The following is a 27963-nucleotide window of genomic DNA, read 5'->3' as shown; positions in this document are numbered from 1 at the left end:
TGTCCTCTTCCTCTTCTTCTTATTTCTAGTGATGATGTCTAGGTCGATCAATCATTTCATAATTAAACAATGATCTTCTAAATGGTATTTGAAATTTAAAATTTGACGTTAGTTTGTGGTAAGCTTGATCCTGAGAGATCTCAGTTTGCGTTTTCATCCCCATTATATCACCAATCTTGGTATCAATTCCATCAGGCATATTAAACATGTGGGTTAGTTCCATCTTGTGTAAATCAGTAACATCTTTGGTTAAATAATATTCCAATAGTATGTCTTCATCTCTTTCTAGTAATTCAACCACTTGAGATTGAGTTATATTTTGCACCAAATCGGTGAATCGAGGCACATTCAATTGTTTCTTTTTCCAATTGGTATAAATTTCATTCTTGGGGTATAGAAATTCCAATTTTGTATGATGTATCCAAAGGTTTAATGCATCGACAAAGAAAAATCCATCATAATCATATCCAGTTAAACCCTTTTTGTATTCTTGTTGAAGAATAGTTTCAATTTGATTAGGCACATAGACTGGAACCCCACCAAGCATTGTATATCTCAATGGTGATATTTCATCATGCGAATAAAAATGAGGGAATCGACAATTATAAACTTGTCTTACTGAACCTTCAATTTCATTTTGTTCAACTAGGTCAAAATATCTTTCAGGAACAGGCTCATTGCTAACTCCTAATCCAGTGATATCAATATATGATCCAGTATCAATATCAATGAATCGTGCATCAATGTGATTTTCCTTGTATGATTTACCACGATGATGGATAAATGACGAACATTCAACGAAATATTTGCCAAATCCTTCATTGATGTCTTCAATCACCAATGTTTGATTATACAATTTGCAAAACTTGGCCAATTCTTTGGCTGGCATTTGAATATCAATATCTTCATCAAAGGGAAATAATAATCCATCCCAATACCAGGATAAAAGGGGACCATGGGCAATCCATGAAACAAGTCCCTTTTCACTGGCAAATTTAAACCAATTTCGCAAGATTCGATCCAACAAAACTTTTTCTCGAATTAGTAACTCCTCTTCTGTCCACCCTTGTTTCAAATATCGAAGAGCACCGTTGAAAAACCTCCATTCATAATGCCATCCAGCATCATGATCATTCTCTTCATTACCAAAATTCAATCTAGCCATTCGGAAATGAGTTGGTTCTTTCTTCAACGAATACTTGTTGGCAAATTTTAACCCATCGTAATACATTTTTTCATTTCTTTCTAATCGAACTTCATTAATCACTTGTTGATTGAATGTTAGTTCATTTGTAGTTAAATCATGCAATATTTTCAATCTTTTTTCGTAATGTTTGATTTGTGCATCAATTTTATCTTGTTGATAATCAAATGCCAGTTGAGGTAAATAGATTTCACGAGAGCTGGATGAAGAACCTTCTTTGGCTTTTGCAAATAATCCATATTCATCTTCTTCAGCATCTAAAACCGTTGGCTTCACTTGTTCCAGTAAAAAATGAAACTCCTTTACTGGGTTTAATGTGATTGGTTCAGCTTGATCGCGTGGTATGTTGTTACGGTTGATGTAATTTTCAAACAAGGTGCCATCAACTATACGTTGCTTTTCATCAATTTTGGCCTCATAAACACCATGCTTGGTCAAAAATATCACTGCCAACGGGTTTGCTGCGTATGTCAATAAATGTGACTTCCCTTCCAACATTCTCACTTCATTGGATGCCTTATTTGTGGGCGATTTCTTTACTGCAAATCCAGGTACATAATCTATCAGGGGAAGTTTCATCTCATCCAATTCTTTCTTTCCAATATCAACATTATTTATACAGTAATCGCGGATTTTGGTTGGTATATGATGAGTGGCTTTCATGTATTCACATGTTTTCCTCTTATTCTCAGGTTTCACCAATTCTTGATTCAACATCGTTAAATCAACCCAATCGGACCACGCAAATGGCACGACAATACTGTTCTTATAATGTGGCGAGTTTTCAGGGTTTTTTGTCAAGTACTGGTTACGTATTTCTGAAAGATAAATTGATAAAGTGAATCTCGGATCATAGAATAAAACCGGTTTATCGACCCAATTTTCTGGCAAGAAATCCTTGACATTCACTTTTATTTCGTAATCAATTAGTTCAGTGTGTCCCAACCAGTATTTTTCCTTGTCTTTAGTGACTTGGTTCAATTTATGCAAAATTTTTTCATCATCGTCCAACTCTTCATACGGTTTGTCAGAAACGGGATATAATTGCTTTGACTCCAGTTCTAAACCACCAGTATAGCTTATATCAGCATTATTCACCTCTATTACTTTTGGAATATCATCAAACGATGCACCGCCTAATCCTTGATGATATTGTAGTTTATGGTTAGGACCAGGCTTCAATGTTATTACTTTGGTATTCTTTTTACCTGATGAAAGCTTCGGTAGCTTTATCTTTGACATGTATGACTTTTTTTTTCGTGACTTGCTTGTGTCAAACATTAGTGAAGTTATAAAGAATAAATTGAATATCAACACTATTGCTAGTACGACTTTGATGATTTTGGCATTCAGTAGTCTGCCTAGAAAGGGGAACCGATTCATATTGGACCGGGAACTTCTGGGTAGCATATTTTTATAGCTATAGCGAATGTGAATTGAGAAGTAGATGCGGTGATGGTGGCGGTGGTGCTGGTAATCCCTCGATAGTAAATCTTTAAACGTAAGTTCCTATCTCATTCCAAAAGCACATATTATTAGATTTTATTGAAATTCCATTTTAACAAAGCGGAAAAAAAAAATAAAAAAGAGCAAAAAAGAAATTCACAGAGAGTTACACAAAAAGGGGTGGAAACCATCTTGAGGAGGAGCCAGACCTTTGGGCTCTTGGCAAAAAGAGGCCATATAGATATATACACTAAGCGTCTCGTTCCACCACCCTCTGACATGCAAGTGTATGTGGATGCAAGAGTCAAGCACAAGAAGAGGGGGTAACTACGCGTGTATTTCTTTGTTATATTCACACATATTAAAGGGCTCAATAAAATTCGCGTGTGTATATGTTTATTGCGAAAACGATGGAATTGCTTATGGCGAGAAGAAGAAAGAAAAGGCATATATTGAATGCATGTGAATGTTATCTCACACTGTCCTTTGTTGTTCTCGTTCTATAAACTCTGTTGTAACATTCGACGCTTACTAAAATTGCAAAAAGTGATGTTTAACATTCGAGGAGTGGATATAGATGTTTCTGAAAGTTTTTATTCTTTTTTTTTGTCCGATCATAATCTTTAAAATATTGTGTGCTTCGTGGGAATTTGTTAGTGAAGATCCCCCAAAAGTAAAAATGATTACAGGGTCTCCAGTAACAACCAAACCATTTAATGGTATTATCAAGAGACATAAAAAGTAAATGAAACACACGAAGCTTCTCTTGTATACTGTTGCTACACGTTTTTCAATCAGCCGTGCAACAGCAATTTCATTTTGAGTAGCGCAATACCAAAGAGGGACCAAAAAGTCGGCAACAGAACAAGGAACCTACAGATACAGTATAGTCAACCATTGGAGTAAAATTCATTATAAATTTAATCAATTGCAAAATCCTAAAAACATGAAGCTTTAAAGATCATTTAGTCAAGTCAAAAAATTGAATATGATTGAGGTTGATAAAAAAAAACGCCACCTCTCACCTGTGGTCTCATGTAGCAACTTTAAACTCCCTCTTTCTTTTCTCACTTTGCAGCAGCCGTCCTAAGTTCCCATTTTCTTCATCAATACCTTAGAATAACATACAACGCATAAATAATACCTGGAATGTAACCAAGAATGGTTAAAATAATGGAAATAAAGAAACTGCTGTTACAACCAGTTTCCATGAAAACACCAAGTGGTGGTAAGATGATGGCAGCAATGATCTTGATAATATCTGAACAAGTGAAAGGCATTGTGTGTGTGTGTGGTTGTAGAAAGTGGGATGTTCGTTAAACAAAAAACGGTTTATAAAAAGAGAAGTGGGAATTTCAATGACTATTTATAGACTTTAGGTTCCTTTTTCTTGATCCTCTTTGTATATATATAGACACTTTTGTGGTTTAGGATGACTGTTTTCTTCATTAAATGTACTATGTGTGTGTATGTGCGTGTAGTAATATATGTATTTTCGTTTGGTTTTTGTGTATTGTTTGCTATTGTAAAACAGAGAATTTTAATTTAGTTTGCTATTTGTGCGGCTCGGCATTGCCATTTATTTATTGTCACTTGTTTTTACAAACACCATTTCCTCATTGATTTAAAGTGAATGACGTTATTCTCATTCCAACGACTTGAAACAATTACAATAATTTCCCCCCCCCTCCCTCCTTAAATCAGCCCCTCGAGGAGAGTTTACAATATGAGAAAAAAACGTTTCACTTTACTCTGATTGTTAAGCCTTCTCGAGATCTCAAAAATCCAAATTCAAAAGCTATAAATTTTGATCATGCGGACACTACCTATTTGTTCATTGCTATGTAGGAGCTCTTTACTACTGAAGTTCATGACAACGACATTTTCATATCTATAACTTTCCAATAAAAGGAATGATTCAATAACTTTCTCTCTCTCTTTCTCTCTCTCTCTCTCTCTCTCTCTCTCTCTCTCTCCCTCTCTCTCTCTCTCTCTCTCTTTCTCGTGTGAAATCAGGTTCAGAAACTTTCACAAATAATCCATTTATGAAAACATGCATAACAACCTCGGCCCAGTTGTGACAGGATTTACGGAGTAGGTAGAGTAGCAACAACAGTCTTGCTCTAACCGCATAGTCACAGGAAAGTACAAAAGCAAAGCAAACAAATGAATGATCAATACCGCTTCTATCGGTATCTAATGTATGCGGCTGTGATCTGCTTCGCCACGTATCATTTTATACATTTGTTTTACTATGAGATCATACGTATACAGAATTTGACTTAAGCAAATGCGCATTGCACACTTTATGGCGTTGCTCGTCAACGCCTGTATATAAAAGCCAATGCTACCAGGTAGGTAGACAGATTGAATTGTTTGTGCAATGATTCCCCCTCTTCAGAATGCTACTCATGCCCGTGACTCTTAGTTCAAGACTAGCATATATCTAAAAATAGAAACAACAGATTTCTTTACAGACTAAGAGGTCCAATATATCTTAGCTTTGTTACATACGAATTGTCATTTTTCATTGTGTATGATAAACAATTGCGCTTTTCTTGTTTGACAAATTCATTACTTCATCTTTTGAAGAAACTCAACCCGATGTCAAACAGCTATCTACTGCCACCTACACTAATGTGTACAACTTCAGACAAGCACCAGCCTTTGCAACATACTACCCACCACATTACCCACACAACACACAATTCTTGCGTGCAATTTGTTCAAAAATGTGAATAAATTTTTTTCTTTCACTTTTTTTTTTTTCTCAGTTAATGAATCATCATAAGTCAAACGATTCTGGATTAGTCGATATTTGGCAAAGAATCTTCACTACCAATATCCAAGGATGTCAGACATACAGTTGAAACTTTTGAAGCTTGTGGATTCAAACAGTGGGGTTGTTAAAAACACGCTAGACGTCCAAGAATTGGCCGATATTGATGCCAACACTTTACATTCCAACTTGGCCTCTCTCTGGTCAAAAGAAATGGTAAATTTCTCCAAGATTGAGCAAGATCATTGGGTATTGACCAAGGAAGCAGAACAATATCTTGAAGCTGGTGCAACACCTGAAGTTCAAGTGGTGGATGAAGTCTTGAAAGCATTAAACAGTTTATCCATTTCTGAATTGAAAGAGAAATTGGGACCGGTAGGGGCCGTTGGGCAAGGTAAAGCTTTCAAAAATAAATGGTTGAGCAAAGATGGAGATAAATTGATCGCAAATGTAAAAGAATTACCAACTGATACAGTATTGGAAGAATTGAAGGCTATAAAAGAAAATGGATCATTGGATGACAAGAAGGAATTAACCGAGTTAAAAAAAAGAAAGTTGATTAATTTGACAAAAATTGTTGGTTACAAGATTGAAAAGGGTCCCAAATTTGCCCTTGAAATTGTCAATCTCGAAACTGACATTACTTCTGATATGATTTTAAACAACTCGTGGAAAACTGCTCAATTCAAACCTTACAACTTCAACTCAGAAGGAGTTTACCCACAATCAGGTGCATTACATCCATTAAACAAGGTTAGGGAAGAATTCAGACAAATTTTCTTTTCATTAGGTTTCACAGAAATGCCATCGAATCAATATGTCGAGTCTGGTTTCTGGAATTTCGATACATTATTCGTACCCCAACAGCATCCTGCTAGAGATTTACAAGACACTTTTTATTTGAAAGATCCGGTCAAGGCTAAAGAGCCAGAAGATAAGATATACTGGGAAAATGTGAAACAGGTACATCAAGATGGGAAATATGGCTCTATTGGGTATAGGTACCCATGGAAAGCAGAAGAGTCATTGAGGATGGTTTTGAGAACACACACTACAGCCATATCTGCCGCCATGTTGCACAAATTGGCCAAAGATCCTAAACCAACAAGATTATTCTCTATTGATCGTGTTTTTAGAAATGAAGCCGTCGATGCTACTCATTTAGCTGAATTTCATCAAGTCGAAGGTGTCATTGCTGGATATGACATTACTTTGGGTGACTTGATTGGATTTATGGATGATTTCTTTGGTAAAATGGGTGTTGATGACTTGAGATTCAAAGCTGCGTACAACCCATACACTGAGCCATCATTGGAAATCTTTGCATATCATAAAGGATTGAAGAAATGGGTTGAAATTGGTAACTCTGGTATGTTTAGACCAGAAATGTTGGAGACTATGGGATTGCCCAAGAATTTGAGGGTTTTGGGTTGGGGATTATCATTGGAAAGACCAACAATGATTAAATATGGTGTGTCTAATATTAGAGAATTGTTGGGACATAAGGTGTCACTAGATTTTATTGAAACTAATCCTGCCGCCAGATTGGATGAGTTATTATAGGGTCGTTAGAAATGTATAGAAATACATGAGAATGTATATACGCAAAGAAGTCCTTGTGCGGCGACCAAACACGCCAAACAAGGTTTCACTGCGAAAAAGAAAAGCAAAAAAGAAAAAATGATTCTTCTTTCCACCACCGACGACAATACCTTTGCTAGTCGATGTACAATGGATGGAGCTAGTGAGATCAAATTAGAACCAAGCGATGCTAAACTGTCGATAGAAGCAACTATGTCAGAAGCGGACTCGGCAGACGTTCAGAATACGGGTACAGGATCGGCACCACGAGAAGTTGAATTTACACCCCGTCCTGTCAACCATCAAGCATCTCCAATTTTAGAGTTTACTTGTAAGTGGAGTGAATGCAATGACAAGGAGCACACTAATCTCACCAGTCTAGTCAATCATGTCAACAATACCCACATTGGGCCTCCTACCACAGGACCTCAGCCTACGTCATCATCATCATCATCATCATCCAATCCGAAAAACATTTGCATGTGGGAAAATTGTACACGCTTCGGGGCTGAACAACCAAGCAGATTCTCACTAATATCACATTGTCGAACACATACTGGCGAAAAGCCATTTTTCTGCCCTATACCGGAATGTGAGAAACATTTCACAAGATCAGATGCCTTAACTAAGCATGTAAAGGGAGTTCATGATTTACACAACATAAAGGATCAATTAAGTTTGTTAAAGGAGAGTGCAAGGCGAGGACAATTGGATTTGGGCTTTAATTTGGAGAGTTTAACCGATGGGGAGTATGCTAGGATTATTGATGATGATTTTGAGTTAAAAATGCCATGGTGGTTTGATAATGAATTCGTCAAGTTATTGAAAAAAGTTAATAGCAAGGACGGTGACACATTCACAATCGCCGATGTGGAAAACCTCCCACTTAACACAAGACAATATCAGTTGAGTGACATCAGAATTAAACAATTTTTAAATTTGAAATCAGAAGAAAATGAACAATTCATCAACGAAAATGACGTCAATAACGATATTATAAACATAGCCAAGAAGCAGTACCGGTCAGATCATCTGGAACCTACTCCCGAAATCAATAGTAAAAAAATACTACAATTCTTATCTCAAGATTCAAAAGTTTTAGGATTAATGTACAAAACACAGGACCACATATTAGATGAAGCTGAAAATGTTGATAAAGTCAGAGACTTGTCTCAACTAAAGCAACTACATGATTCTTTATTGCATCAATTAAACACTGGATTGAAAATCAATAAAATCGTATCAAACCAGCTACAGGATAAAGTCAAAGAAAAAAGACAACTTTGGGTACGTAATCAGTTGCTTATTGATGCCAATTTACAAATTGGATTGCCTGCCGAGGCAGACTCTGTACCGCAAAGAGTAATGCAAGATAAATTCGATGAGGAACTATTGCGTGGGTGAAACTCATAAGATGTGCGGTTTAATGGGGCGCGGTTTTGGTTAAAGTGGAGGCTGGATGGTTCAATGACTGCTACTTGCAAGAGCTCCACTTTACCTTGTCGTCAAAGCAGTGCTGAGTGGTCGTCGCTTCATGACTGTTCATGCAACTACAAAACTATTTCTTTTGGTATATTTGAATTGCCAATACACAGTAGTACTTAGTCTAGAAAGTGTAGAACTTTCCACAAACTTGGTCTTTGAATCCACCATAAACTTGGTCTTTTAGTCCACCATAAACACGACACCGTTTTATTGTGGCTGGGCAAAGGCTGCCAGTAGTGTTATTAGCGTCCAGTGCATTTCCTTTTTTTTCACCGACTTTGTGGGACAAAGTTTAAATCGTCATTTCACTCTCCAATAGAGAGCTCTTTTGTATATTTTTTCCCCCGACAATTTTGACTCCAATCGCAATAACAATAAGAGCTTCTTCCCTAAGATTATGCTCTTCCACCCCTTCTTCGCCTTGGAACCAACTAGCTCCACGCTCTTTGGGCCAGAACGGCAATGTCTATGAATTGCTGGGGCGTACAACACTTTGTATACACAAAGTTTTGAAGTGACGAAAGTGGCGAAATTATGAAAGAGTGGTGCAAAAGCATTTAATAGCCACAAAAACCGTAATATGGTTGCTCGGACTTCGGCAGTATTTACGGAACATCAGAGTGGCCCGGTGGTGACTAGAGGTCACCATTATCTGTTTCCGAAATCAGTTGACAACTTTTCTGTATTGCACTGGGTTTCCGTAGCTTAGGAATGGATGATCAAGTTGAAAAGATTTTTTGAAAATACTTTAGAGATCTATATATGTAATGTAAGATGTTGCCGAAATTAGGTTTTGACAGTTGATCGCTCTTGCATATAGTCAAATGGTGTATCCAAAATTTTTTCCTTTTCTTGCTTTAGTATGTACAAAGCTTTGATGGTTGCTCGAAATTTTGTCCACATATCGGTGCTGTTTAAAACGCGGTACAGAGAAATGGGGCTTCGGCAGATATCACTCACTCGGGAACCCTTCACCTACTCAACTATTCAATGAAAATGCGACGAGATCTTACATCCCGTGTCCTCCTCTGTATGAGAGGTATTCTCCATTCATCACTCCATTTTGAGTTCGGTTTTTTTTTAGTTTCAATAAAGTATTCGATTTTTTGCTTGCTTTAGTCTAAGGCGATGGGCGCTAAAACATTTATCCCAGATGAGAAGATAACTGCGTGTATTTTGACAACCACTCAAACTGAAAATACCAGGTTAAGCATTCAATTGCCTGTATATGAGGTGGTGATTACTAGTGGGAAACAATCACTTTCTATCTTCTTTAATGTAGAACAATTCAATATCATCACCAATAATATTGGTCATAAAATCGATGCTTCCATTGCTTCTTTTATGTGTGTCGTAATTTGCAAACTTTGTGACACATCATAAGAGGAGTTTTGTGCACAAAAGACCAAAAGCAGCTTTGTGTAATCAAACAAAAAGTTCTTGATGAAAAATAATAGATTGTGCTGGAAAAGTGAAAAAAAGGAGAGACATATATAGCTTAGCAACAAACCTAATGAAGTGGGGCTGAAAGAGGTTTTCGAATCCGTGATCTCAACGCTCAATTTCAATATCAATTTCAACTCAGTTTCATCACTCTTTCACCCTACATTTTGAAAGACACATTTACTTCCTTGGCCAGTTTTCAGTGCATCACCACAACCATCGCCCAGAATTATTAATTCTAATCACCAATTTAGTGAAACTATCCAAGATTTGTCAAACCTTAAGACAGTTTTAACGCTACATTGATCATAATTTTACTCAGTGGCTAAACATAACAATTGGTCACCATCGACGTTACAGCATCACTCATTTATCCCTTCAATATAGGCAGTAAGAACTGTATCAAATACAGTTGTGCAACCGCCTGCCAAGTTTAGGAAAACTCAAACTTTTCTTGTCGTAAGTGAAATCAAAAAAAAATTACCACACTTGGCACGTCCAATTAACCTTTCGATTCAGAGAGCCAGACGTCAACATAGTTGTTCACAGTTGCAACTTCATTAACCTGACAAGGTGCAGGCAAAAGACCACAGTACAAAATCACAGACTACACATCAAAGAGGCAAAGTTGTTTTTTGCACATTAAGTTCAACATTGAAGGTTCGCCTAATCAACCAGGTTTAAACAGAGCCTATATAAAAGTATCACCTAAATATTCCCATAGAAGTTTTGAAGTTGGTAACCAGTTAAAGCACGGTAACTATTCATACTTGACTGACTTCTGTATCATTTGACAAGCAAATTTGGCAAAAGAGAGTGACCGCCACTAGAGTGACCTCCTTACCTGATACATCCAAGATTCGACAAGAAATAATTTTGACAGATACATATACTTACATACAATCTCATTCACCTCCATACGTAAGAGGGTAAAAATCAAAATATTAGTGCTGATATAAAAACAGTCAATTGCCCATCATTTTCGTTGAGACTACACTGAATTGCGCAAAGTTTCACCGATACATTGAAAACCACAATTATGGAGCTAATCAACAACGATGAGATGATAAGTGCATTTTTGGATACTTCTATTTGTTTTGAACAATTATATCCCCAGCTAAGTGCCATACCCACACTCGCGTCCATCACCACAAACAATACTTCTGCAGAACCTTTACCTCATTTGGAAGAAAACACAGTTTCGTCAACAAGGGACGATAAATTTGATTGCGAACCGTTTAGCTTTTGTGACGAGGTCACCAATGACTGCACTTCTGGCTTACAGTGGACTGAGCTGTGTGAAAGCCAATGGGCACAATTCAAGGTCCTTTCAATAGCCAACAACACCAATTTGGAGCCACCGCCAATCGAATCACCTTTCAATGATCTACCTATTCCAGAAAACTTGAGACCTGTGGAACCATTGGAAGTGTATAATCACGAGGGGTTAGGAGATCTTTTGAGTATCGAGCAAAGCCCACAGTGCCACAAAAAAGTCTTTAGTTTAGCTTCACCGTTGCAAATTCCTGACGAAGAGAATTTTATCAAGCCTGCATTGACACCTATGCCGGACCAGAGACCTCAAATGTCTGACATAAATCCTGAGACCAGACAGCATTTATCCCTTTCACTTGCTACTAGAAGTAAATCCTTCGATGCAAAACAACTAAAAGGTAAAGACATTTTCACCTATAACTTCACCAACACTAGCAAGTCACAACGTTTCAATAAAGTAAGCAAATCTACAAAAGTTGCATCCCAACAGTGGCGACCACCGTTGAAACCATCAGTCACAATCACATCTATCGATACATTTAGTCGCACGTCCAAAGTATCAAGTTCATCGGAAACAATATCAAAGACTATGGTTTCAAATGAAGAAGTAACAGGAACTGCATCCAGAACACCCTCGATTGTAAATGTGGGGAATCCGTTCTACAAGCCAATACGTGGGAAAACATGGATTCCAAATGTGAATCGGATACTGTGAAGCAGGTGAACAGAGATAGAAGAGTGAGATTAGCTATTTGAGTATACTAAGGAGATGCTGCACGTTTTTTCTATTAGAGACAAAACAATTAAAGGGTTGTAGAGACATACAGTTGTCAAGACATAACAACTCACCATCTCATTCCCGTATAAAAGCCCCTCTTATTATACATTCGCCAATAATAAAGTCACTCCGTACACTTTTGATCGCACTTACCTCGCTCAATCTTTCCAATCAACGGCTCCAAAGCTTTGGGCAACAACTCTGCTGCATCACCTTTAAACCCCCAAGTTCCATCAACTCTACCCTCTGCCACGTCATCTTCAATGTCCATATTGAAAATAGCCACTTTTCCACCCTTCAACTTTACTCTCTCGACATAGCTATTGGCTGGATAAACAGTCCCACTAGTTCCAATCACCAAGATTAGGTCGGGTCGCTCCCCATGCTCAATAAAACTATCAATTCCCGTGATCAAATTCAACGGTAGAGACTCCCCAAACCACACAACTCCTGGACGCATGAGTCCGTCACATACCAGACAACGAGGCAAGTCTTTTTCGTCGATTGTTTTCACTGGCAGAAACTGAGGCGAAGCAGAAGTTGCAGTGAAAGTATCTTGATTGTTGGTTATCAAGATAGGATCAATCACATTATCTTGCGATGCTTGATCCTCATCTCTTCCTCTCTTCTTTCTCTGGTTCAAATACTCAAACTCAGTATCCTCCAATGCTGGTGTCAATGGTTGATGAAAATTGTTCTTTTCCACTTGATTGCACATGAAGCTTGTACATTTTAATGTGAACAAACTTCCATGGATCTCATATAATTTCTTTGGGTCATGCACATGAGTTTCATCCGAGTCACCTGTTCGTTTTCGACTCGACAATCCGTCGACATTCTGCAGGATTGTTAAATACTTCAAATTTGGTATACGTGATAATTTGGCCAATGCTATATGACCATTGTTTGGCTCTGCTCTAAGAGCACTATACCTTCGCCATGAATAAAACTGCCACACTAAACCCGGGTCTATGTAAAAAGCATCTGGAGTAGCCAAGTCAATCATGTTGTAGTTTTTCCATAACCCTTGCGACCCTCGAAAGACGGGGAGCCCAGACGAGGCAGAAAGGCCAGCACCTACTAGTGCTATTATTTTTTTCGACTTGAGCAAGTGCTCTTGAAATTCGGCAAGTTGCTTGTTCATAACATTTGAGTGTGGTGGAGGAGAAGTAATCACTGGAGGTTGTGGGCTTTTATGGGTGAACTCTTTCTCTCTCTTTCTCTCTCTCTCCCTTTCTGTTTCTAGTGCCAATGATAGTGCGCAAAGCGAAAAAGAGGATGAAATTACGTCTGAATTTTTAAACATTATAATACACAAACGAACGCCAGCAACCTGCACGCTCTTACTTACTTTCAGCCTCGTTTCTGATCTTCCATGCCAAATATTTGGCTGAATGACCAAGTTCAACATTCAGATTTGTTACTATCCTGCTACCAGTAAGCTGCACTGGAGGCGCACGATAAAATATAACGTCTTCAACATCATCACCGTCAGGATTCTTCTTTTGTCGTTTGTTTACCAATTCCTTCAAATCACCTAGTTCTTCGGCATCCACACTGTAGGACAAAATACCACCGGCATACAAATTAGAATAAGCTGGCACGCTGTTATAATAGTTGGTACCAGTAGGGACAAAGCTTGTTGGCGTTGGAGTCAATGCGCGCTTGAAAATCTGTTGGCTTTGTTGTTGCTGAAATTGATGCAATTGCTGCTCTTGCAACTTCTTGTTCTCTTGTAACAGATCGTGCAAAGATTTGTAGCTAGCGGGTAACATAGGCTTGTCATCTTGTTGGTGTAATTGATAACGAGAAGATCCTTCAGATCCCATAGGAGTAACATCACCTAATGGTGGACTCATAGCAGACCTAGTCAACGGCAAATTGGACATCAGTCCTATGGCTTGTCTTGGTGGCTCGTGGTTCGGAGAGCCATGTGGCAAAGCCGGACTTGTCGCATAAACTGCGCCTGATGCCCCACCACCACCTTTTAATTGTGATATTGGCGTGAACAAATATGCTTTTCTACCGGACTTCAAATCATCATGTTCGGGCAATGGTACGGTGTTTGGACTAGTTGTGTATTGACCCAAGTCGTCATTAAGAATTGGTGCTGTAATGTATACTGATCCTCTGATAGGTGGTGAGCTCGATGTACCGGGTACAGGATCTGGTATTGGGTCGTTGAGTCTTGCTCCAGGGTCCAATGTAGACTTTATTGGAGAATCGTACTTGATCAACTTACGCGGCTCATGTAATGGAATCAATGGCTGTTCTGGATCGTCCCTCACTTCATCCGGTAAACATGCTTTCCAGGTTCTGATTCGATTGAAAACATGTGTATTTTCATTGTATCTGAACTCGCAAATGAACCATGGGGAAGTAGAAGGTATAACACCCTCCGGCAAATCACCTTTTTGATACCTGGTTAAAAATAAGACATAGCATGGGCCAACAATATCATCTACCAAATGATCCCTATATTGACCCGTTTTGCAAACCTCGTTTTGAAAGAACAAACGGTCAACACCATGACAAGTTTGCTCAGGTCGATAATACCAACACATGTTGCAGTACCTTTTACCATCTTCAGTTGACCAAAGACGGAAAATTTGTCCCACAATCGGTCTGTCCGGGTCGGCTGGATTTTTCATCAATATCCAGTCCCCAATCTTGTACGAGTATCCGCCTACTTCTAACGTTTCCAATGGGAAACGCAAAACACCATCGCTTGCTGATGAAGTCGACATAAGGACTTCTTTATCGCTCTTGCTCAATTCATGTTGCACAATCACATTCGCCTCCTTTTTAAACTGTTGATAGTCCATGAATTCTTCACTATATGGATCGCGTTGAAAGTATTGCTGAAAATTTGCAAACATCAAGTCCAAATCGTTAATGAATTGATCTACATTGCTGTACTTTCTACTCCTCACTTTGGTCCTGATTTCATTCAAACTTATAGGGTCCTTTATAACTTGATAGTAGTCAGGGTACAATTTGCTATCAGGAAGCTTGTCAAAGTGTTTAATCAACAACCGATCTCGACTGTCACGTAATTTCTTGAATCCTTTCAATACGGACTTGATACGAGTTTCAAAAGGTTTGTCAATAATAGGTGGGCGTCCTCTTCTTATACCGCTCTCCGCCTGCTGTTGATTATGATGATGTCTGGCGTATTTATTCCTAACAGGGGCATTGAGTGTAGGTGTTCTATCGAAAGACGTGCGCACTAAAGGTCTTGATATTGATGCTGGTTCAGCTTGTGGAGTGACGCTCATTTCAAACTCCTCGGTTTTTGTAATTGGAGAATTCTCCTGAACAAATGATTGTTGAGTTAAATCTACTGTTGGTTGATTAAACGTGTAACTAGGTGTACCTATTGGCACATCCCGATCTCTTTCGTCTGGTAATTCACCAAGATGTGGGTACACCAAGGCTGTGCCATTTAGAACCGCTTTATCGGTTCTCAATTTGGGAATTACAACATCAGTGATAAACTTATCCAACACTTGTGCATCTTTGTAAACATCTGACCCGGGTAGATTGTAATACCTCGCATTCCAAGTGATTAAGGCTAAATCATTGACAAATTCTTGAGCATCCATATACTTGAGTTGCTTCAATTTTCTACCAATAGCATGAAGCGAGAGCGGATTCTTGATCACCTTGTAATAGTCGGTACCCGTTCTTGATGGCAAAGTTTGGAAATACTTGTAAACAAATTCGCCATTATCTTTGAGATTGTAAATCTCGGCAAACAACGTGTTGAGCTTTGTCAGAAGCTTTTTCCTCTCTCTTTCAGACATAATGGGCGGGATGGTATGCACTGACAATCCTGAAGAGAAGTGTCGCCAGATTGTTTTTCTTTTTTTTTTACTTGTCGTTTGTTGATTTTACAAAAGAGTACCAAATTCGGTAGCGCATGTCACATACACACAAGTGTAAGATTTATAGATGATAGGAGCACCAAGAAACGTCTGTAAAAAACCTTTTGTATTGAGTATACTAATATAATTAAGAATTGAATAAATGAAGTCAGCTTGGTATCAAAGTCAGTGATTGCTGCAATTAAGGATCTATTCTGAGGGGTCCCCGTAAAGTCCCCAATGCTGCTCAACATTATAAGCACCAGGATCTTTCCAATAGTCATTGTACATTGTGAACATGATCACCTTGGATCCCAACGAGCTTTTGATTGACTTGACAGCAGCTACTTGATTAGCCACTGATGGCACACAAGATCCGTAAGCGTCTCCTTGTGTTGGCCATCCAGTTTCAGTGATAAGTACATCCTTCGAGGTACCACAAACGCTTTGCAAGTTTGAAATTTGTTGTTCCAACCAAGAACCAGAATCACTTGGGTCCACTCCACCATCCCAATAGGGATGCGAGTTCACTGCCAAGTAGTCTGACATTTCACACAATTGCGGATTAGCAACATAGGCAACTAAAGTGTCCACAGTCACGACATAACCTGTGTAGTCGGCAGCATTTGATTTCAACCATTGTCTGGCAGTGTCAACAGCATCTTGCATTTGTGAAACCGTTGCTTCTCCGGCATTGACTCTTTCGTTACCAACCGCGATTGTGTGAACCAGACTCCATCCTCGAGAGCTCGTTGAAATAGCACTTTTTATCTCAGATAATCCACTTTGGACAGACTGCGTGTCGATATTCCACAATCCCAAATAAAGTAGTTGACTGGACCCCATGGCAGCCAAGACATTTTCAATACCTGAACAATCGGTGCTATAGAGTCTAATAAGCTCATAGGAGCTCAACTTTGCAATGTCATCGGCTACTTCAGAAGCTGACTTGCATTGATCGTCCTTTTTGTATGGTGAGTAGGTTATACCTTTGGAGCCAGCTGCAGCAGTGGCACCTGCCGCGCTTCCACCATTTGAGGCAGTGGCAGTGGCAGTATTGATTGATCCCGTATATTTTCCTGGTGAGCCACCTTGGTAAGTATTGGTTACAATTGCTGATGTTGCTGCTTGTGAGGAAGCTCCATAGCTTGCAGAATCTGACTCATCGCCAAGTCCAAAAAAACCGCTATTCGACCCACTAGCTGAACTTCCAGACGCTGGTGTAGATTGAGTAGCAGTAGCAGCAGCCACCGGAGAGGAGCTTCTTCCAAGTAAGAATGCAAACAAATCCTCCACGGAGTTCCCACTAGAACTGGATTGAGAAGATGTGGTTGTGGGTTGGGAAACAACAATAGTGTTTGCAGCTTGTGTAGTTGGTGTTGTGAAAGTAGCAGCAGGAGTGGCAGCAGCAGGAGTGGCAGCAGCAGGAGTTGCAGCAGCAGTAGCAGCTTGAGTAGATGGTTTGGATCCAAAAAAGTCATCAAAAAGATTGGCAAAAAACCCACCAGATGAAGAAGCGGGGGTAGACGCTGATGTAGATATTGCTTGAGCAACAGCCGGGGTGGTTACTTGTGCTGCTGCCTGTACTTGAGGTTGCGCTGCAGTTGTGTCAGAACCGCTTCCGAATCCCTCAAATAGGTTTGCCCAAAATCCACCCGTGTTGGAGGTTGTAGTGGTTGGTGCTGCAGCTGGCGCAGTGACTTGTGTACTGGTAGGGGCCGCAGCGGCAACTTGAGCTCCGGCTAACGCCGTTGTTGTGGTCGTACCATCTAGTCCAAACAAATCTTCAAGCAAGCCTCGTTTGATTGGGGCTGCCTCTGTGAAACTAGCGGCAGCAAGGGCTACAGCGACGAGCCTAAACTTCATGTGGAATGATATTGAAGTGACGACGGTGGCTTTGAATTTAGCAATGAATTGTCAAAGAAGAAAATTTTGGCGTCTTCAGTGCTTGATTGTGTGAAGGAGTGAATCAACGTTTCAAATTTGTTGCAAATTTTTTCAAATCAATTGGCGGAATGACAAAAGATAATAAGCAAAGAAACTTCAAACGCCCTATTTCATATGGGAATCTCTATTTATATATGTACATGACACAGGCAGGTTATATGGTCCTAATCATGTTGTCATACAATGTGCTTTTCCCTAATGGGTCTCTATCATTACTGAAATAAAGACAGAAAAGATAGTTTTGTGTTCTTTCTCGGTGATCCATTATTGCCCAAAACGGCAATAAAGCTAAATTTTTTGGTTGGTAGCTCATCATTTGCAGCATTTTTGTAAACTAATGAGCATTCCTAATTAGGCAACCACGTTTATTGTGACATGTCAGATGGACAATATTCGTCACCTAAAGTTATTATTACACCTGCCTCGAGAATGATTTTCGGCTACGAGGTTTGAAATTGGAAGATTGATCGATGACTTGTGGTCACATTTAACCTTGGGGGGGTACCCAGTAAGCGTCCTGTTCATACCCTCGATACAACTCCCAATTGACTTCACCTCTTCAGCTAAAGGCTAACACTGAGACTGAGAGGCTTTTTGCATATCTTACTCTATTTGGCAAGTATATAACCAAGAAATTCTAAGCCCACTATAGTGAAATTGATTTCGGAAATTAAGAATATTCCCGTGTTTCTATTGAATAAAAGTGGGGCGGTCAGGAGAACAATACTGATTTGGTTTTACATTTATATCGTAAAATTATACACAATATTACGACATGTGGGGCATTCAAGAATGGACGAGCTTCAGTAATATAGGCGCTCATGCTTCAAAGGTCGCAAAAGCCGAAAGTCTCATCATGTTGAAATCACTTCACATCTTTTAAGTTTTACCCCTCTCAATCCAAATTGCATTCACACCCCACGAACAGACAATACATCTATGAATGATTGATCAACACTCATCTGAAAAACTTTATTATATAGTAAAAGATAACTAGCATCATTACTACACAAAACCAAAACAACCACTTATCTTGCTTAGCCCTTCGTTCCACACTTCTAATCGTACCCCGACTAACTCCTAAAGTGATTAGCCCCTCCTCAAATTTAGCTTGTACTTTTCTCAATGTTTCATTTTGTTCCACAATATCCTCGAAAGCCTGTTGCCCCATTTCCAATATTCGATCGAGTTGCTCTGAGCCCCGCGCAAGAGCTTGGTTTTCATTATAGAGACCTTCCCGCTGCGATATCGTCTGTTGCTGTTGTTGCTGCTGGTTTGGATCGTACGGGTTGTCACTGGGTTGAGATGTAGCTGAATTGATATGTCTCCTTCCCATCAATTCTTGTTTGTCTGCTTCTTGCACCGAAATTTCTCGTTGTTTCTTCAAATTGTCAAACTTGGTGGTGAAACTTTCCAACTCTTGGGTGAACTTGCTAACCCTGCCTTCATGTTTCGCATATGACGAGTCAGTTGGGTTTTTCTCGAGCAAGTCTGAGTATTCCTTGATGGTTTTTTTAAATGCTGTGATTGAAGTCGTGATTGCACCTTGTAATGATAAAGGCGAAGTTGACAAGTTTTTTTCAAACTGAGCAAGGTCCTTGGTGATTGTCTGTGTTTGCTTCAAACCGTGATTATAGAGGGAGTTCATTGGTTAATTCCTGCACCTGTTGTAATTCAGTGATGATCACTCTTTTTAATGACGACACCGGTATCGTTTTCGATTTTCTTCTGCTTTCAATTTTTTTTTACGCTCTCTCATTATTGTTTGCTTCGCGTGTTAATTCTTTCAAAATTCGTGCATTCTGTTCTTATAAAAGAGGCATATGTCGCTAACTAATATAAAAACCTTCCTACGGCTAAAAGAACAGCTAAAGTACCCGTACTAACACCCATCAACCATTGTAAGACTTGAGTTTTGACAGATTTGATTTGCAGCTGCATGTTTGCTACTTCTTCATCTATTCTACTAAAGGTGTCTTCTATCTTCAACTCATTAATTGAACTTTCTTCCCTAATCCTACCCTTTTCCAAGTTCAAATCTAGTCTGACACTAGCCTGGTTTTTTGTAATCTCCTCTTTCAAACGGTTCTTCAAGTTTGTCAAGTCTGTTCTCAATTTCTCCTGCTCCTTCTTTAATGTGGTAAACTCGGATTTATCCATGGTTTGCAACTCACCTTTCAACTTTGCAAAATCCACTTTTTGTTGGTATGCTATTGATGAAAGAGTCTCCTTAGTAACTAAGTTATTTGTGATGGAATAAATACCGTCGTTGATGGCACCGTTGACAACAGTGACAGCAGCTTCAGCTTGTTTTGCATCAAATCCACCTTTCTCTTGTAACATTTGCACGAATTTCCTCGTGTCGAATTTCGTAATGGATGAGATGCATCGTATCGTAGTAAGAAGTTGATGAGGTTGAAAGGGTTTTTTGATATGGGGTCCGATGAGTGAGTTCATTGACTTGGTATTTGGGTGTAATTGTGATTGAATAATAGAATTACTTTTTTTTGCTCTCACTTAGTTTCATCTCTTTTACAACAAAAGGAAGATGATGATGATGTTGCCCAAGCCAATGATACGCCATCTCCGTCTTTTAGGTTCAAACACGAACCGAGCAACGTTATTAAGAAAGTTCAAGTCAGGAAACAATAAATTTTCATCTATCGAGGAGTTCAACAAGAACAAAACAAAGTACTCTTATGGGTACAATTTTGACTCTTTAAAAGAACTTGATGACAAAACTCAACCCAAGTCTGAACCTTCCAAACTGAGATCAAATGAAGACACTATCGACATTAATGAAGCCATCGAGAATGATCCACGTCTCACTAAACTCAAACCAGGCTCACACGAATATCGAGAAACTTTACATCAACTACATCAAGAGTTCATCTCAAAGCAAAAAAATCAACAGAAACGTTATGAATTTAATGAGAGGATGAGAGGGGTATTTTATGGAGTTGCTGCATTAGTTGGTGTTGTTTCGATACATCAAATATTCATGAATTACGAATCCATCAAGAATCGACTTTTGATGAATTACACGTACAAAGATTTCAATGATGAGGTGGGTGATGCACCAAAGAAGAATGTAAAGAGTTCCAAGCATTTATTGGAAAAGCTAGAAAGGGAGTTGAGTGATGAGAATATTACTCAGCTAAAGGACTCTATGGTAACACCTGGGGTTTATCAATTTGGTGACAACACAAAAATACCCATCAGAATACCAGCATTCGACGGAATGTTTTTGAAGGATGCCTTCATCGAGAGAGGTCACATAATCGCAATAACAGACAAGGGAAAAGTGGTAGAGTGGAAAAGGGGTCAACATGCGGTGACTGAGGTCAAGCTTCCCTTTCTTGTAGATAAGATAACCGCAACCTCTGATTATGTTTACTATTTGACTAGTCAGGGAGAAGTTGCCTACACACCAAGAAAGTCTGCTGCTGGATTCCTTCCTATGCTAAAACGCAACTGGTTGGGACTATTAAAGTCTCAAACTTTTAACAAGTTAGATGTCAAAAATGTGGTTCAGTTTTCCTCCGGTATTAATCATTTATCGTTCCTCACCAAACAGGGGCAAATCTTTGTGGTCAACTCTTCCAAAAACCCAAAAAACATGGGTCAGTTTGGGCCTCAGTATTCGCCATTCGATAAGAAGGAAATTCCCGTAAACAAGCCGATTGATATGACCTTGTTGAATAATGAGATTGTCAAAGAAGGAAACCTTAAACGTATAGTCACAAGGAAATTCACAGATATAGCCAGTGGTGACTACTTCAATATAGCCGCTGATGTTAATGATAGTGTGTGGACTTGGGGTGACAATACTTTTGGTCAATGTGGTGATTCCAATACTACTCAAATCGAACCCATTCCAAGAAAAGTTTTTGACAAAAAGGATTACAAAAGGATTTGCCGAAATGTGTTTGGTAAAGGAGCTAAGGATACAAACTTTGAAGTTACCAGAGTTTTGGCATCGAAGGAGACCAGCTACATTATTTTGAAATACAATGATCAAAACGCGATTTTGAGCTTGGGCAACGGACTCAATGGGCAATTAGGTGGTGGCAGGTATCTCCATGTATGTTCTTACCCGGAGATTATCAAATCGTTAATTGGATTAAAGGAATTTGATGAGGAAACGAATGCGGTTGTAAATATCGGTATAAAGGATGCCATTCCTGGTCGCGATCATATGTTCATAGTATTGGACAACCGAGGATCAAAGGACGTGTTTGCATTGGGTTCCAATCAATATGGCCAATTCGGAAACGGAAAAAGAATCAAAGCATGCAAACCAACCAGATTACCAAGACTACTCGAACCACAAGATGGAGAAAACAAATTGGATCTTGCAAAATCTATCAACGATATGAACACACAAAGATTGCAATTACTTGACAATCACAAAATCGGAAAACGCAATGTCGAGCAAGCAATCGCTGCAGGAGAGGACAGTTCGATGATTTACTACAAAGTCAAATAAAGGAAACTCTATGTATATATCAATCTCTATATTTATTGATTTAAGTGAAAAATTTCGTCTAAAATTCTAATAGTATCCGCTGGAGAGTTGACAGCGTGACCAGTGATTCTAGAATCATTGTAGATCTCGTAATCATTACCGCCTTTGTAGGTTTTGTCACCAAAAAAATGGATTGTCTTGAAATGCTCACCCTCGACGTGTTGTAAGCAATAAGTCTTGTCCCATCCAGTTGGAAAAACATCAAATGAAATTTGACCACCGATAGAGTAAGTCAAACCGTAATCTTTAAACTCTTCTCTCAAAGCATCAACCAATTTTTCTCTAACGTGGTGAGTTTTATCGTAAGCCTCGAAATCGTTTCTTTGTTGGGTTGATGCATTTCTACCAACTGGGGAAATGTTAACCATACCGTTTCTGAACTCAATAAAAGTACCGGTTCTCACTGGAATATCAATATCAGACAAGTATCTCAAAACGAATTTGACAAGCTTGTTGTATTTTTCTTCACCGAGCCAACCAATAAACGATTGCGAAGCCATTTTTTTACCCAACTTGTAGGCAGTCAATCCGTTTTCACTAAAACAGTAATCAAAATTCTCCAACACATTTGGACCCAATTGTTCAACTTGTTTTGCTAAATCAGAACCACCAACGAATCCAATGACAACTTTTTTTCTCAATTCAGCCAAAGTTTTCAACATTTCATCGGAAACCGACAATCTGGCTGGTGTCAAAGTACCATCGACGTCAAACAAAACCAAGGTAGAAGGATCTTCTCTATCAGCAAAGGACATAATTAATTGAGTGAGTGTGTATTTCAATGAAGTTGATGGGACAAGAAGAAAAGTACACGTTTCGCTGTTTTTTCCAACACAAGAAAAGAAAAAGAAAAAAATAATCATTTTCGTACCTGACATAATTCAACGCGTATCTGAGATGAAAAGTCAACCAGAAAACACAGTGTGCAGTGACACTAACTGATCTACGCGATGGTTCTTACACTTTTTGCTTCTAAAGCGGCCCATCTGCTCGTCTCGATTGATACAATTCTCGTAGAATTACGTGTAGAGCTTCATTATAGTTGCATCTTTTGTGAGCCAACTCAACAACTATATTGTATTTATAAAAAACACTTCCACCAACTGTCCCTAAATGCAAAAATTCTACTCTCTTGAGTACACCTGCTACAATTTGTGAAACAAAATCAAGCGTTGTCTATTATAAAATTTAATTATCGTCATTTTCAACTTGTACACGATGTCTTCTATGGTAGTCATCTATTGCCTTCTCTTGAGCTCTGAACACGCCGTCCAACAACATGGTTGACGTTTCCTCGTCATAGCTGCATCTAACCAATAAGGAATGTAAATAAATTATGATGGAAAATAGGACTGTAGTAATTGTATACCCAATAAACACCAAAGTTCTTTTCGCAGTTTTTTGCCATTGTGGAATATCCCTTTGCGATAGAGATCCTATTTCTGAATCGTCTATACTGTTATTGCTTTCTGTAGTTTGGTGGTTGCGGTAGTTTCTAATATTCTGTGTTTGCGACCGTAATCGATTATTCAATTCCGTCAACATCATTGTCAACTCTGGTTCCGGAGACGATAAGTCGTCCCAGGTCTCGTTATCTTGTACCGTATCAATTGTGTCAGACAAGGCGGTATCATATCTTGCGTCAGAGGGTGACGACATGGGACTGCTATTGTTGTCTGGTGGATCCGGGGAAGACATTTGTGATTCAAGTCACGTAAATAATTTTTTCTTTCTCTATTTTAGAACGACTGGGCTGAGGAGGAACTGAATCAAAGTGTTTCAGGACTTTGGGAATTGACGACAATTAAATACTTCAAGCACTGTTGTTGAATATGCATCTATTGCATTATCGGGGGCAATCTAATACAAAAGTTTAAAGTCTTCAAGTAAATGCTCGTCTACTCGGACTTTTGTTATACAAAAGCATTTGGATTCACATGTGATTTTTTTTCTTTTGCATTGCGTTTTGAGTTGTCTACTTATTACGGGTAAAAGAATTTATCCGTTTTGCAACAAGTAGAAACAGCAACTTCACCCCACGGTTGCAAATGACGCAGCCATTGGGCAATCAGAGCTTGACCGCTCTACAGCTTTCGATTTCCACGTGAGTAAAAACTCCTTCATACCTTATACTATTTAGTTATACACACTTAGGCGTTGTATTTAAAATATGGGAATTGTCTCAAGTTTTCTTCCAAGTTACCCTTTCTTGACAAAAATTTAACGTAAGCACCATCATCGAGGACTTCACCGTTGTTCTTCTTGGCAACGTACTCTTCTCTGTTCAATGGAGTGAAACCCCATTTCTTTGAGATAATGATCTTTTGTTGACCTGGGAACTTGTATCTGGCTCTTCTCAAACCTTCAATAACGACGTCCTTGTTAGAGTCCTTGGTTCTAGCTGACATAATGATTTGGCCAATAGAAACTCTAGCAGCTAAACCGTGTGGCTTACCCCAAGCACCTCTCATACCTTGTTGCAATCTATCTGCACCGGCACATGACAACATCTTGTTGATACGCAAAACGTGGAATGGGTGTACTCTGACTCTCAAGTGGAATGAATCTCTACCTGAAACCTTGGTAATGTATTTGTTAGCACAGATACGTGCAGCTTCCAAAGCTTCTGATGACAATTGTTCCAACTCATTTGAGACCAAGTGGACACACAATGGGAACTCATCAACAGGAGCCTTCTTTCTACCCAAATCGTAAATTCTGATCTTTGGGTCTGGAACAGCTCTGTTGTATCTTGACTTTGGGTATGGCTTGTTTTTACAGTATCTGTAACATCTAGCTGGTCTTCTAGCCATTTTGTCTGAATAAGTAACTGTTAGTAAAAAGGTGTTCCAATGATTGTGTGCGTAAATGAGCGGGATATGGAGGGATATTTATAGGTTTCACTTTTGATGAGGCAAAATTCTTGCTTACAAATCGAAATTGATTTTTTTTGTACCCGCTGATTTGAATGACCACTCACTCCAAGCAAAAGCTGCGGAGTTCTCGGGTTTCGTTGTACCTCCCGTTATGAAACTTCCCATATACTCTATTACTTTATTGCTCTTGGTGACATACCTTTATTAACCTTGGTTGATGTGAACAGTAGGTGAATGTTTCAAAATGGTAATTTTTTTTTCGTTCTTTTTGTCTTTCTTCGTGCGAAAGAAAGTGAAGCGCAGTGTTTTGGTCACGTGAACAGGGCTACACCCCTAGCGCGATGTAAGATCAAAGCTCATCTCTGCGATTACTTTTTGGGGTAGGCACAACCTCCCACCAACTAACAGTCGATATACAAACATGGGAAGATACAGCGTCAAGAGATATAAAACAAAGAGGAGAACGCGGGACTTGGACCTTATATATAACGATTTGTCCACTCCAGAATCCATCAACAACTTGAAGAATCAACCGTTGGATGAGTATAAACCTGGTTTAGGCCAATATTATTGCATAGAATGTGCCAAATATTTTGAAAATCAAATAAGTTTGGACAGGCATCAAAAATCCAAGATTCATAAAAGAAGAGTCAAGCTACTCAAGGAACGTCCGTACACTCCGTTGGAGGCAGAGGCAGCTGGTGGAGTTAACATGGAGAAATTTATTCAGTCTGTCGAAAAATATAAACAATTGGAACAATACAAAGCTGCAAATAAAGTCGTTTACGAAGCTGCGAATAACCAAAAGAAAGACAGCTTGGATGCCATAATCACAGGGGTTCCGTCTGATGAGTTTCAAAGCACACAACAGCAGCAGCAGCAGCAGCAGCAGCCGCAGCAACTGACGCAACTGACGCAACCAGGGGAAGGACTCGATTCCGTCGAAGCTACTACAACGGAGATTACCATGAAGGAATAATTTGAATGTTTTCAAAATTGCGGTGCTGTGAAGATTGCTTGTAAATCTGCACCTTGAGGGTGTTCCCTTTCATCACGATGTGGAATCTTTCACACACTTTCTAAGAACGTATCTGCCAAATTTAGGTTGCAGGTTCTCGAATTGAATGGCTTTGACCCTTGTTGCGGTATGAAATTGGGCAACAAGTAGGGAGATTTGTGTCAATGTATGATCTCAAGACGCTGAGGAAATTATTTATCAAGAGTTTGCAAAACCGCTTCGGGTTTCACCTCATTATAATCTATATAGGTACATGCCATCTTCATTACATTCTTAGCAACCCCGTCGATCTTCGTTTACAACACTTTCAATGTGGAGATTTTGTTATGTAGGTGAGTTTTTTTGAAAATAAATAAGGTGCGGCTTAGATTGCCCTTCTTAGAATGCTCATTCAAACAGCAGCAATCGACTCTTAAAATTACATAATCCCATACACAGATTAACTAGTTCCATATGAGGTTGAAACTAAAATCCGAATGCGGTGTGTCCACAGTAAAGGTTGACCCTGAGATATTGTTTCAGGACTTTGTTGCAGATATAAAAGCGAACACTGACCTACATACAGATACATCAGAGTCAATTTGTGTGATCAAAACTGGATTCCCACCAAAACCAATTGACTTAGCTTATGGTCCAAAGACAACGTTACAGGACAAGAATGTGAAAGATGGGGATCAACTAAGTATTACGTTTGCCTCGAATAAGCGTCCATTATCACCGGACCTGAATTCAAACACCAACTGTACGCCACTCAATGGCTTTGAACTGATGGCACCTACTGCGACAAACAAAAAACGAGACTTGAAGGACGACATTCCTGCAGTGTACATAGAACTGGAGAATAAGTACTTGATACTACGAAACATTCCTGATGATAACTCGTGTTTGTTCAACTCGATATCATACGCAATATCAGGACACGATTCGTACACTACTTTCTCGCCCCCTCAGGAGCTACGTAAAGTGGTAGTCGAATATGTGAACAGGGATCCAGCTTTGTATTCCGAAACTGTGTTAGGTCGACCTCGAGAGGAGTACTGTCGATGGATCTTGAAGAAGGATAGTTGGGGTGGTGCAATTGAATTGGGGATCTTGGCGGACTGGTATGACGTTCGAATCACTTGCATTGACATTGAGCTGGGAAATTTTATCCAGATAGAGAATGAAGAGAAAAAGCCATCCAGATTTATTATGTTGATCTACAGTGGAATCCATTATGATGTGTTGGCACTGAGCAACGAAATTTCAACCAAGAATAAGGAAAATGATGAATGTGTATTTCAAATTGGCGACGATAGAGAGAAACCCATTGTTGATGCCGCGAAGAAGTTGTGTAAATTGTTGCAAGAGAAGGACTATAGTACAAACACCACGACCTTTAGAGTACGTTGTTTGGATTGTTATCTGATCTTAGTGGGAGAGCTTGGTGCATCTAAACATGCCGAACAGACTGGGCATTTGAATTTTGGCGAAGTAAAGAAAAAGTAGTACCTTGAGATATAGTAGGATTGGTTATAATTTTTTTAATATACAACACATTTGTTGACAAAACGAAGTCCCGCCCTCAATGGTGAGTTTGCCGCAAAAGACGTCAAGCGAAAATAAAGAGAAAAAAAAAAATTAAAAAAAAACCGGTTTTTCTTCGAGAAGATCAATTATTCAAACACGATTTCTCACAATCCAGCAATTGTTCAAATTGTACAACATACTTTTTGAAGCCATATTACAAATTCGTAC

General features: G+C 39.1%; 16 protein-coding genes across 16 annotated transcripts; 6 read left to right on the top strand and 10 right to left on the bottom strand. All coding sequences in view use genetic code 12, as the record gives it.

Annotated features, from left to right (window-relative positions):
• Positions 1 to 25: 25 nt before the first annotated feature.
• On the bottom strand, positions 26 to 2446 carry CPAR2_106570 (uncharacterized protein; the record flags this gene model as incomplete). The annotated part of the gene is made up of 1 exon (XM_036806914.1): positions 26 to 2446. One exon carries the CDS (start codon positions 2444 to 2446, stop codon positions 26 to 28), a length of 2421 nt encoding a protein of 806 aa, XP_036663802.1.
• A 1310-nt stretch (positions 2447 to 3756) lies between these two features.
• On the bottom strand, positions 3757 to 3930 carry CPAR2_106560 (uncharacterized protein; the record flags this gene model as incomplete). The annotated part of the gene is made up of 1 exon (XM_036806912.1): positions 3757 to 3930. One exon carries the CDS (start codon positions 3928 to 3930, stop codon positions 3757 to 3759), a length of 174 nt encoding a protein of 57 aa, XP_036663801.1.
• Positions 3931 to 5501: 1571 nt separating this feature from the next.
• Positions 5502 to 6992, top strand: FRS2 (phenylalanine--tRNA ligase subunit alpha; the record flags this gene model as incomplete). The annotated part of the gene is made up of 1 exon (XM_036806911.1): positions 5502 to 6992. One exon carries the CDS (start codon positions 5502 to 5504, stop codon positions 6990 to 6992), a length of 1491 nt encoding a protein of 496 aa, XP_036663800.1.
• Positions 6993 to 7160: 168 nt separating this feature from the next.
• On the top strand, positions 7161 to 8414 carry CPAR2_106540 (uncharacterized protein; the record flags this gene model as incomplete). Its single annotated transcript, XM_036806910.1, has 1 exon — positions 7161 to 8414. One exon carries the CDS (start codon positions 7161 to 7163, stop codon positions 8412 to 8414), a length of 1254 nt encoding a protein of 417 aa, XP_036663799.1.
• Positions 8415 to 10977: 2563 nt separating this feature from the next.
• CPAR2_106530 (uncharacterized protein) lies at positions 10978 to 11928 on the top strand (the record flags this gene model as incomplete). Its single annotated transcript, XM_036806909.1, has 1 exon — positions 10978 to 11928. One exon carries the CDS (start codon positions 10978 to 10980, stop codon positions 11926 to 11928), a length of 951 nt encoding a protein of 316 aa, XP_036663798.1.
• A 187-nt stretch (positions 11929 to 12115) lies between these two features.
• CPAR2_106520 (uncharacterized protein) lies at positions 12116 to 13135 on the bottom strand (the record flags this gene model as incomplete). Its single annotated transcript, XM_036806908.1, has 1 exon — positions 12116 to 13135. The coding sequence occupies one exon, from the start codon at positions 13133 to 13135 to the stop codon at positions 12116 to 12118; it is 1020 nt and encodes a 339-aa protein (XP_036663797.1).
• A 199-nt stretch (positions 13136 to 13334) lies between these two features.
• CPAR2_106510 (uncharacterized protein) lies at positions 13335 to 15797 on the bottom strand (the record flags this gene model as incomplete). Its single annotated transcript, XM_036806907.1, has 1 exon — positions 13335 to 15797. One exon carries the CDS (start codon positions 15795 to 15797, stop codon positions 13335 to 13337), a length of 2463 nt encoding a protein of 820 aa, XP_036663796.1.
• A 270-nt stretch (positions 15798 to 16067) lies between these two features.
• SCW4 (Scw4p) lies at positions 16068 to 17723 on the bottom strand (the record flags this gene model as incomplete). The annotated part of the gene is made up of 1 exon (XM_036806906.1): positions 16068 to 17723. One exon carries the CDS (start codon positions 17721 to 17723, stop codon positions 16068 to 16070), a length of 1656 nt encoding a protein of 551 aa, XP_036663795.1.
• Positions 17724 to 18762: 1039 nt separating this feature from the next.
• On the bottom strand, positions 18763 to 19452 carry CPAR2_106490 (uncharacterized protein; the record flags this gene model as incomplete). The annotated part of the gene is made up of 1 exon (XM_036806905.1): positions 18763 to 19452. The coding sequence occupies one exon, from the start codon at positions 19450 to 19452 to the stop codon at positions 18763 to 18765; it is 690 nt and encodes a 229-aa protein (XP_036663794.1).
• Positions 19453 to 19637: 185 nt separating this feature from the next.
• On the bottom strand, positions 19638 to 20147 carry CPAR2_106480 (uncharacterized protein; the record flags this gene model as incomplete). Its single annotated transcript, XM_036806904.1, has 1 exon — positions 19638 to 20147. One exon carries the CDS (start codon positions 20145 to 20147, stop codon positions 19638 to 19640), a length of 510 nt encoding a protein of 169 aa, XP_036663793.1.
• A 214-nt stretch (positions 20148 to 20361) lies between these two features.
• Positions 20362 to 22293, top strand: CPAR2_106470 (uncharacterized protein; the record flags this gene model as incomplete). Its single annotated transcript, XM_036806903.1, has 1 exon — positions 20362 to 22293. One exon carries the CDS (start codon positions 20362 to 20364, stop codon positions 22291 to 22293), a length of 1932 nt encoding a protein of 643 aa, XP_036663792.1.
• A 32-nt stretch (positions 22294 to 22325) lies between these two features.
• PMM1 (phosphomannomutase) lies at positions 22326 to 23087 on the bottom strand (the record flags this gene model as incomplete). Its single annotated transcript, XM_036806901.1, has 1 exon — positions 22326 to 23087. The coding sequence occupies one exon, from the start codon at positions 23085 to 23087 to the stop codon at positions 22326 to 22328; it is 762 nt and encodes a 253-aa protein (XP_036663791.1).
• A 433-nt stretch (positions 23088 to 23520) lies between these two features.
• On the bottom strand, positions 23521 to 24030 carry CPAR2_106450 (uncharacterized protein; the record flags this gene model as incomplete). Its single annotated transcript, XM_036806900.1, has 1 exon — positions 23521 to 24030. The coding sequence occupies one exon, from the start codon at positions 24028 to 24030 to the stop codon at positions 23521 to 23523; it is 510 nt and encodes a 169-aa protein (XP_036663790.1).
• Positions 24031 to 24482: 452 nt separating this feature from the next.
• On the bottom strand, positions 24483 to 25145 carry RPL10 (60S ribosomal protein uL16; the record flags this gene model as incomplete). The annotated part of the gene is made up of 1 exon (XM_036806899.1): positions 24483 to 25145. The coding sequence occupies one exon, from the start codon at positions 25143 to 25145 to the stop codon at positions 24483 to 24485; it is 663 nt and encodes a 220-aa protein (XP_036663789.1).
• A 484-nt stretch (positions 25146 to 25629) lies between these two features.
• Positions 25630 to 26187, top strand: CPAR2_106430 (uncharacterized protein; the record flags this gene model as incomplete). Its single annotated transcript, XM_036806898.1, has 1 exon — positions 25630 to 26187. The coding sequence occupies one exon, from the start codon at positions 25630 to 25632 to the stop codon at positions 26185 to 26187; it is 558 nt and encodes a 185-aa protein (XP_036663788.1).
• A 492-nt stretch (positions 26188 to 26679) lies between these two features.
• CPAR2_106420 (ubiquitin-specific protease) lies at positions 26680 to 27714 on the top strand (the record flags this gene model as incomplete). The annotated part of the gene is made up of 1 exon (XM_036806897.1): positions 26680 to 27714. The coding sequence occupies one exon, from the start codon at positions 26680 to 26682 to the stop codon at positions 27712 to 27714; it is 1035 nt and encodes a 344-aa protein (XP_036663787.1).
• Between the last annotated feature and the right edge of the window lie 249 nt (positions 27715 to 27963).

Source organism: Candida parapsilosis, contig 005569 (genome assembly GCF_000182765.1).
Source record: "Candida parapsilosis strain CDC317 annotated contig 005569".
Classification (NCBI taxonomy): domain Eukaryota; kingdom Fungi; phylum Ascomycota; class Pichiomycetes; order Serinales; family Debaryomycetaceae; genus Lodderomyces; species Lodderomyces parapsilosis.
The sequence above is the reverse complement of the archived record's forward strand: the minus strand, read 5'-3'. Positions and strand labels throughout refer to the sequence as shown.